At 39.9% G+C, this 10,721-nt stretch overlaps 1 protein-coding gene across 1 annotated transcript in view; it reads left to right on the forward strand.

Moving 5' to 3' along the window:
- Window positions 1–5,385, forward strand: part of efnb3b (ephrin-B3b) — a 100,225-nt gene extending 94,840 nt beyond the window's left edge. The window contains exon 5 of the mRNA XM_048185852.1: window positions 1,343–5,385. Coding sequence (XP_048041809.1) covers window positions 1,343–1,764 — 422 coding nt within the window. The 3' untranslated portion in view covers window positions 1,765–5,385. The remainder of the gene's footprint in view (window positions 1–1,342) is intronic.
- Window positions 5,386–10,721: the final 5,336 nt, after the last annotated feature.

A 10,721-nucleotide genomic window follows, 5' to 3' on the forward strand; every position in this document is an offset into this window, starting at 1 on the left:
CTGGAGACAAAACTTTGCCTGATTATGGAAAGTTTTTCCCGTTTACAGTTGAACAGACCTTTTGTCTGACATTTGTGTCACTTCTGCATTTTGTTCTTGTTGTGAACAGGACTTAATGCTGCATCCAAATACTCATCTCCTGATCTTTATTTTTTCAACTCAACGGTCTGATGATTGTGGTTCACGTCTCCATTGCCAGACCACAGCGGCTGACCACAGGTTTACACGTGCCAAAACATGCATGTTTGCGGAAACCCAATCCACCTTGACTCATTTTGATCTGAGTCACTGGTCAGCGAGTTCAGAGAAAAGTCCAGTACTTTACAACATCCTCCAACTTTATTCCGATTTCTGACAGTTTGAGTGAACATGGAGGGCTCTAATTGGTTCAGTCTGATCTGTTAAGGACATGAACAAGCCAATCAAAAGGGTTAGATGACTGGCCCCATTTAATTTGTTCCATTTGATTGGTTAAAGTCATTAACTAGCCCATCAAATGACGAGGTAGACGGAGGAAGGCGATGCTAGAGGGCAGGATGTGGCAGCGCTAATGAACCCGCTACATCAGACTAATACTCATGTAAATGTCAGAGGGCACTTCTCTGAGTCCGCACTCCAATACGGGAACAAGTTAAAGGTGGTCATCTCACTAATGGGTGTCACCACATGCGATCCAGAAAGTTTCCTGACAAAAAGCACTGAACTTTGGAAAACCATGCTCAGCCAAGGGGCGTCACTTTACGGGACTTATGTGAACAAATTTTATGTGACTTCCATCATTTCCATCACAAAACTTGTAATTGTTGATCAATTATTTTCAAACTGCCCTTTTTATTATGATATTCAGACCATAAATGTTGTTTTGTCACCTTAATGTGGCGTGACACATTGCTGAAACTAATTCAATGTCCATAGCTTGTTAGTTAGCTAAAAAAAATTAAATTAAATCAATAAAATCATAAATATGAAATATGTGTAATATTTAATATATATACTTATTTTTACCTGTTAGCCATGTACCCTAGTGCTCAATAGAAACCATCTTTACTGTCACTTTTGATCAATTTAATGCATCCTTGTTGAATAAAAGTATTAATTTCATTAAAAAAAAACAACATTTGAATGGTAGTCTTTGTTAGAATAAATCTTTAAACTCCATTAAAAAATGTCTGAAAAAGAGGAATTTTTTTCAAAGAACAGCTTTTATGACAGCCACCATTTAAGTTATTATATCTCTCAATTGTTAATTATATCTGAGTCAAAATGACTGAGTAGGTGGCATATATATGAAGTGTCTCTATATATCTGTGGAATTGCTCAAATTCTTCACTTTGTTTTGCAGGTGCTGGAAACAACACACATCCCAGAATTCCTCCCAGAAGTCCTGGTGGAGAAAATGGCCCCCTTCCTCCCTCCAACATTGCTGTTATCGCAGGTGCGGCTGGCGGTTCGGCCTTCCTCCTGCTCGTGACCGCCGTGATCTGTGTGGTGTGCTACCGACGACGACATGCCAAGCATTCCGAATCACACCACCCTCCCCTCTCCCTCTCCTCCCTGACCTCTCCCAAACGGGGATGCGGTGGGGGCGTAGGAGGCGGCAACAACAACGGCTCGGAGCCTAGCGACATCATCATCCCGCTGCGGACTTCTGACTCCGCCTACTGCCCGCACTACGAGAAAGTGAGCGGGGACTACGGCCATCCGGTCTACATCGTACAGGAGATGCCCCCTCAGAGTCCCGCCAACATCTACTATAAAGTATGAGAACCGGAGACGACCTTACCGACAACATCCGCTGAGACCACATCCACCTTAAACGACTACCTAAATCACGCCCCCAAGCCCCGCCCCCCACCCCACAGTCGGCATCCCCGTAGATCAGATTCTTTTACCTTCGCACGCATTTCTCCGACACACTGACCATTCGTGGTGCAGTGCGTCTGTGTGTGTGTGTGTGTGTTATCATTCCTCGCCACTCCCCCCAACTTTGGCCTTTTGTTGGAGAGAGGATGTCCTGTTGTGAGGGCCTCCCTCTCTCTGACGTCTCACATGGGGAAAAGTTCTTAAAGCTAGAGAAGACCTCCTGGAGCGATTCAGCCAACTGAAAAACATTAACTCCTTTTATGGGGGGCATTCTGGAGCACAAGGATCAAAACTTTTTTCTGATGTACTTGCAAAAACTGAGACTATAAACATACAAAAATGAAAAAGAAAACTTGTCCAAACCTACAAAGATAACTTTGAGTTTGAATGCTACATTTACTCACAAATAGCAGTCTAGTTTGTGTTAAACTCCTTCGCAAGGGGGAGGGGCCATTGATTCAGCCAATCGTCACATAGGGCTGCAGTCACGTGATCTAGGACCCATGTGTTTGATTGGTGGATTGTAGTGGCGTGGAGAATCTTGTATATTTTAATAACGTGTGTATTTTGTGAGTGTGTAGGATAAATATTCCAACGCTCCAGTCACACACGTTGCGACCGGCGTGCATCAATACGACTCGCAAGTGTTTTCGTGCGTGGATGAGCGTGTGATCGCGTACAGTGTTAGCGTGAGCAAGGGCGTGTGTGTTTGTTAGACTGTTTCAAACCAAAACACAAAAATATGAGCGAACATCAAAAAAGTTTTTTATCGCTTTCAACACATAGATTATAATTATATATGAATACTCAGTAAAATAATTTTTAGATTTCTTTTCCATGTAAATTTACAGTTTGCTAGGCCTAATTTTTGTTTTCCTATTTTTTATGACATGCTGACCTTGTTTCCTTCCCTTTTTGAGTTGTAAATTAATTTAATGCTTTCATTTTGTTGCAGAAACCAACCAAGTTTGTTTGGTTCCCCCTCATTTTCCTCTTTCCCAGGAGTTTCCTCCGCTCTACACATATATTTTTATAGCTCCTTGTACTCTGATGTAGTTTTGAAGATAGACCTCGTTTGTGAATGTGTTGAGGTAGAACAATCCGAGAAGGGTTTTTTTTTTAATTATTATTATTTTTAAAGACGCTTGGAAAAAAGGGGAAAAAAAAGGAGGCAAGAATTGGATGGGGGTGAAATAAAAAGAAAAGAATGCGAACACCGCCTGTTGGGAAGGCAAACACACGAGCGAGGAAACTTCCAGAACGACTGTGAAACTATGGAAGAATCACACATTAAAAGAAAAAAATAGGGGAGGGGGAGGTGGGGGGGTAGAAGGAAAGTTGAAAGGTGCTTGAAGGAGTAGAGAGAGAGAGAGAAAGAGAGGGATGGAAAGGTTTTTATTAACTCGTCTGAAACAGTGGAAGAGGCAGATCTAGGCCCGGTGGTCTTCTGAGGTACAAAGAGACAGATGAGGGGAAGAAAGGAACTCATTCTCTCAGATGGACAACAGGATAGATGGACACACAGAATTACTCTTACAGACACACAGTGCTCTTTTGTGTTCACATGAAGTGAAGTGGAAGTATTTCCAGACTCGTTTCAAATTCTTGAGTATCTGCGGGCACGTCTCAATTTAATGTAGACTTGTTCGGACACACATACACACACACACACATTTGGAGAACGACTCAATGGCCATGGCACACAGAAAATCTCTTGTAAAGAGATTTAATCACATACACACACATGCACACCTCCAAAACACAATCAAAAGCCATTCTGATTGGGCACATATGCTAGTTACCTCAACAAATGCAGTGATTAGCATTGTTCTTTCACGTTCTCTTTCTTCCCTCTCTTTGCCTTTCTCTCTCACACACTCGCACACACACACAATCATGCAGCTTTGTAACTAGCTGTGTGTTTTTCTCAGTTAGTGCCAATGAAAATATCTCTTTTAGGCCTGCAACATACTCTACGCAAGTATGCTAGCGCAAATGCTTCTAGCACGTCGCTACATTCTGAAATGTGTTAGAACTCAATTGCATTCTCAGTATGACCACAAAGGGTGCTATAGGATGTATTAGCGTACATTTTCTTCTTCTACAGTCAGTTTTCTGTTTGGGAAACAATCTCACTAAGCTAGTTAGCCATCTGTGCTATTCCAAAAAGTTAGCTAAAGCTATTAACAGGCTGGATTCAAAACGGCATACTAATAATAAGCTAGTATACTATTACATTATTAAAATCATGACCGTGATTTAATTAAAATAAGGGAACAAATTAGTACAATGCTATTCTTGAAAACAGCTAAAGTTTTGATCTAGCACTTTCTAATGTGTTGACCAAGCATTAGCATCTGTGTTTGCATGCTTGCATAGAATATTTTTCTGGCCTTAGGAGTACAAATTGTGTTCTGTTTCACTGCCATTGTCACAGTGTGTTTTGTATGCGTGTAAAAGAATGTTATCGCTAAGAAATACACCGCATACACGCACATAATAACAAGCCATTCATGCCCAAAAATGTTGGTGGTCTTATTTTCCAGATGTGATTTGTGACTGACGTTGGGACTTGAACAATCTGTTACTGTTTTCAATCTGCCTAGAAAGCTTCAATATTTGTCTCTCAAAAGCATTTAGTTTTGTATCACTCTGGTGCATCAAGACTGTGAGAAAAAAAAAAAAAACGACATTGTTTTTCTGTCACATTGATGTTTTCTTCTTACACGCAAATTTGGATTTTGTTACTTCAATATCAAGTTGCCTAAAATGTGGAGGTATTTCATTTGTTCGGCGCTGTTGTACTCGTGAGCTGTTTCATACATATTTAAGCGTTCAATTTCTGTTCCAATTCTGTTGCATTTACTAAAACAATCAGCGTAAGCCATGTCTCTGACCCTGTGCACATGGACTTGGATACGTGTGCGTGCGCGTGTCGGTGCACGTATTTGTCCGAAAGACACGTTGACATCGTTCAAAGACGGACCGAAGTGGAGGGGAACGTTCGCAGGTGCTGTTGCGTTCGGGTCACAGAGGACACATGAGGAGACACAAACTCTCTCTGCTCACCATCCTCCCTTTTTTAGGTCTCGTTTATCGAACATCTGGCCTCAGAAAGGTCCATCTTCTGTCTTTCACATCGAGCGGTTCTTTGTGCACTTGCTTTCGCCATGAACGCTGGGACCAGTATTCTGTACGCAGACACAAGCGGGGGACGGAACCACAAAGTGTGTATTTTTTTAGAGAACGCTTCAGTTGTGTGTACGTGTTTCTCTGTGCCAATAGCCAGCGGGTGGCGGCCACTTTAAAGACCTCCATTCCTCTCCAGTGATGTGTTCAGACGTTTGTAAAACACCATGTTTGTGTGTGATGTTTTCTTTTCTGTGTCCATCCCTCCATCTTTCGCCCCCCTCACGATCCCTTTCTTGTTTTCCCTCCTGCATACATGCCTTTAAAAGGGTTAAACAACTAATACATTCCTTTGAAGAAATGTTGATTAAAAAACACAAAAAAACAACTTTACAACGCATTCTTGAATCTTCTTTACTCTGCTCGTGCTTGTGTTTGTATACACTGAGTTCTTTTGGACTTTCACTGAACATGCAATTGAATGAGATGAGAACCATTTAATGCTCTTTTCTTTCCACTTTACCACTTTCATCAGTCCTGGTATTACATCTTCTCTAAAGTAAAACACCCGCTTTTAGAGTCACCATCCATTGCCAGTAGAGCAATGAATGTGTTCTTTAAGTACACAGAAATATCTTTTCTCATATTGTTTATTTCAGACTGTATCTCTCTTTCGCTTATTGCTTTCCTTTAGATCCTTCTGTATGTTTTCTGAAATACCATTCAGTTGCCAAAGCAACCATTGCCTTCTGGCAACAATTTCATTTATATGAAAACTCACGAAATCTGGTACTGATTGTCCCCGTGAGGTTGCCACACAGTTACAGGTGATGCTGAGGCAGGGACTGTATTATTGGCCTGGGAACGCTTATGTCGTGCCACAATCCTCTCATTGGTGTGACGTGATTTAGGTGTGAAGGGGAAGGTTCTGGAACTCAAGGGAGAGAAAGAAAAACACTTAAAAATGTCCTTATAGGCTTCTGCGGTCATCTTTATTGTGTAATAATTTTTCTAAAATGTACTTGTATGCTATAAATGACTCAGAGGAATATTTTATTGCCCAGCTTTTGCTCAGGGAATTTCTCAACCATGTCTCAGATTTTTCTCCTTCAGTTTTCTTTGGTTATAAAATAAAATGGCAGCAAATGAGACAATTGTTTGATAAAATGTGATAAAAATTAATGCGGATTGCATAGCTCAGATAATTAGGTTTTAACAAGAATTTAATAAGAAATGTTTGAGCTCATTTTTATCTCCATTTAATGTCATTGCTGTATCTGAGAGCAGTTACCTTTTTTTCCAGTTGAACACCTAAATTAATTATATGCTTAACTTCAAAACACACACACAAAAAAAAAAAAAAATCACAAAAAGGAAAAACATCATGCTCACTCAACCTTTTTAAGTACCTAAAAAATTTTAAATAATGCTAACCTTTCATCAAAAGTATTGAATTTCATAACATCTACACATAATTTAGAGAAAAATATTTTTTAAATAAAATTGTGTTCAATTCTGATTCAGTTTTTTTAAATTAGACATTTTATTCAGTTTAATATATTTAATGCATTGACATTTCATCATCTCTTGAACCTCCTGCAATCATGAAGCTCAATGGAAGTGATTCTCAACCTGGGCTGCGTCTGAAAGCTTAGAAATGCTGTCTTCAGAGGATGCATTCCAAGGTAGCGCATTAAGACTGAATCCAATGGGGGCAAAGACCTGCCTGCAGGTGACATCCTCTCCATCCTCCCACCTAAACACATACAAAAACACAATTATGATAAAAAAAAAAAAAAAAGCAGAACACATTGCACACTGGGTCTGTACATATTCAAGGGCAGGCTACGAGGAGAATCCTACGGTAAGTACACCTACAGCTCATCTTTTCGGTACAAACCTCAACTCAAACTCTCTCAGCCCACTAAACACTAAAATAACCCTCTACTTAAACAGAGCAATGCCCAACCGGCTCCACTCCCTTAGAAACACATATAGATGGACACAGAACAGTAAAGAAACATATCCAAGTACAATTAGCCAACCAAAAATTCAATCTCTATTAGATAAATTCCTCACTACTCCTTTCTCACACAACAGTGAAGGTACAAACCTAGCAGTAGACAAGACCAACTTAAAAAAACACAAAAAGAAAACCAAACAGACAACATGCCACTGAGAAATGGTTTGACAATGACTGCACAAAGCTTAGGAAAGAAGTAAGAATCCTATCAAACCAGAGATGCTGACAATAAAAACACCCATCATCTCTATCATGAAAAACTTTAGGAAAGAAAAATGAACAAAACACAAAAAGTCAGGGAAATTGAAGAATCCTTAGAATCCATCCACTTCTGGGAACACTGGAACACATTAAAAAAAATCTTACCATCAAGAACTAGCCATCCAGAATGGAGATAACCACTTGGATAAACCACTTCTCCAACCTTTTTAGTAATATAAACAACAATCAGGAACAAAGCTCCCTGTACAACAAACTAATGGTTTTAGAGTCAACCATCAAAGTCTACCAGAACTCCTTAGATTCTCAGATACACTAGCCGAACTATTAGACAAAATACAAACCCTGAAATCCCTAAAAGCCTGTGGTGTTGATGGCATCCTAAACTAAATGCACAATACACAAATTCAAATTAGCCATCCTCAAGCTCTTCAATATTTTGATACCTTATCAAAATACAAGTAATATGAGATCTTCAAGTCAGATGATTTTTCATGTTCCTAAAACTAGATCACATTCAATTGGTGATAGGGCCTTCTCTGTGGCTGCTCCACGCTTGTGGAATCCTCTTCCAATGCACATTAAATCTTACCCATATGTGGATGCTTTTAAGTCTAGTTTGAAGTTGTATCTTTTTAGTATGGCTTTTAGAACTGATTATAGTGGACAGGATTTAATTTTGTTTGTGTGACTGTTGTTGTATTATAATTATGCTGGAAAGCAGTTTGGTCAACAGCAGTTGTTTTAAATGTGCTATAGAAATACAATTTGTATTGTATTGCAATATCTTCCTTAGTTCAGGTATATTCCCCAACATCTAGAACAAAGGTCTTATCACCCCAATCCATAAAAACGGAGAGAGATTTGACCCTAATAACTACTGTGGTATATGTGTAAACAACAACCTAGGTAAACTTTTCATCCTAGAAAGCAGACTAGCCCATTTTCTCAAAAACAGAAAGGTCCTGAGCAAGTGTCAAATTGGCTTCCAAACAAAAATATTGTACATCAGACCATATATGCACTCTCCATACCTTAATCGATAAGCAAATCAACCAAAACACAAGTAAAATTTTCTCATGCTTTGTTGACTTCAAAAAAGCTTTTGACTCCATTTGGCATGAAGGTCTTTTACTCCAGTTAATCCAGTGCGGCATCAGAGGAAAAACATATGACATCATCGAATCAATGTATACAAACAACAAATTTGCTGGTAAAATCAGTAACAAGCACACAGAATTCCTCCCTCGGAGTCGTGGAGTGAGACAGGGCTGCAGCTTAAGTCCCATGCTGTTCAATTTATATACATAAATGAGTTAGCAAGGGCTCTAGATCAGAGACACTGAAGTCAAATGCCTTCTGTTTGCTGATGATCTGGTGTTGCTGTCACCCACTAAAGAGGGTCTACAGCAGCATCTAGACCTCCTGCACTACTTCTGTCAGTCATGGGCCCTGTTAGTTAACCCCAAAAAAACAAAAATAATGATATTTCAAAAAAGACCCAGCCTCCAAGACCAACATTGTAGCTTTAAATTAGACAACATGCTCCTTGAACACATGCAGAACCAGGAGTTTACTAAATGGGACAAACACCCAATAGACTGCAGGCTGAGCTATGCAAAATTTTTGCCACAAGCACAGCACAAAACCCCAAATAAAGCCTGCAGAGCAGAATTAGGCTTATACCTAATCACAATTAAAAAAGCCCATTAAAAAAGGGGCCATTAAATTCCATCTAAAAAATAGTGATAAACAGACCCTCCATCACAAAGCCCTTAACTACCAAGAGCTGATGCCAGAAAGAAACGCCCTAGGCCAACTGGTCTTAGAGCTGACTACACAAACTAAAACATGTGAGAATAAAAACGTAGCCAGACCAAACCAAATAATTAAAACACAAAAAGAAAAATAAACCTAAAACATTGGACAGATGCAACAGCCCAACAAAGTAAATTGGAATGCTATTTGGCCCTAAACAGAGAATATAAATTGGCAGGATACCTGAGCACAGAAACTGACCCTAAACTTAAAAAAGTCCTGACCTCAGTGAACACAGTCTCACCATAGAGACAGGCAGACACTGGCTACCAAAAGAAGACAGGCAGTGCCCCCACTGCACAGAAAATGAAATGGAAACAGGACAAATTAGGGACACTTTTTTGAAAGTGACATGATGTGTAGCCAAGTATGGTCTCCCCTATTCAGAATTTGTGCTCTGCATTTCACCCATCCAAGTGCACACACAGCAGTGAGTAATGAACAGACACACTGTGAACACATACCCAGAGCAGTGGGCAGCCATTTTTTCTGTGTCGCCTGGGGAGCGATTGAGGTGCTCAGGGTAATGAGACTGAAAGACAGCACTGTTCATTCACTCCCTCACCTACATTTCCCGAGACTCAAACCCACAACCTTCAGATTAAAAGTCTGACTCTCTAACCATTAGGGCACAACTGCCCCATTTCACAACCCACCACAAAGGCTTCCATCAGAAACCAAATACCTGCTAGGAGAAAGCCCAGCAAGCTCAAACCTGAGCATCCAGTGGGATAGGACCACCGACGTGAGAACTACCTCCACACCACACTATATGCCTAGAGGCACTTTTATTCTAGTAAACATTTTTATTGCTAGGTTTATTCTCATCTGTATTCCATGTCATATTTTATTCTAGATATTTTTTTTTTCATGATTATTATTATTATGTGTGTAGGCTATATGTTGTAAATTTGTATGTGCAATGTTATTAATGCATAGGCAATGTAAGGAGTCATTCTTCATCTGATGGATTTTTGAAGGCAGCATAGATGTACCCTTCGCTGCCTTTGATATCCCACAATCCTGTACTCTCTCCGTTCAGTGACGGTTGAGCTAAAAAATAAAAATGGTGGTCAGTTTGTGAGTAAATGTAAATTTTTGGCCAACGTTTTCCACTTCTGATGTCATTTTTAGCGAGAAATTACTATTGTAGTAATTAAATATTTGCATATTAGCCATCACCAACGCTTCGTGACCTTAGTGCGCAAACGCTGCCTAAAAAGTCAATCCCTGATAAGGCAAGCTGTCAGTAGCTGCCTAAGTTTTCGGACGCAGCCATGAATTGAAAGAGGAATTCATAATGAATTTCCCAATCCCAACCCAGGCAGCATTGTTAAAAAATGAATATCAGCAATTCACATTTCCCTAAAAAAAAGCATCTAAAAAGGCATCGTCACGAGTCAACTTCCGGCGAAGATTCCGTTGAATCTCAAGTTCATTGTGCTGTTACATGCCTCGAGTCAAAGTACATGATCTCACAAGAACATGAGTGCCCCATTAAAGGGTTAGTTCACCCCAAAATGAAAATAATGTAATGTATTACTCACTCTCATGCCGTTCTACACCCGTAAGACCTTCGTTGATCTTCGGAACACAAATTAAGATATTTTTGTTGAAATCCGATGACTCAGTGAGGCCTCCATAGCCAGCAATGACATTTTCTCTCTCA

The sequence above is a fragment of the Megalobrama amblycephala genome, linkage group LG3 (genome assembly GCF_018812025.1).
Source record: "Megalobrama amblycephala isolate DHTTF-2021 linkage group LG3, ASM1881202v1, whole genome shotgun sequence".
Lineage (NCBI taxonomy): Eukaryota > Metazoa > Chordata > Actinopteri > Cypriniformes > Xenocyprididae > Megalobrama > Megalobrama amblycephala.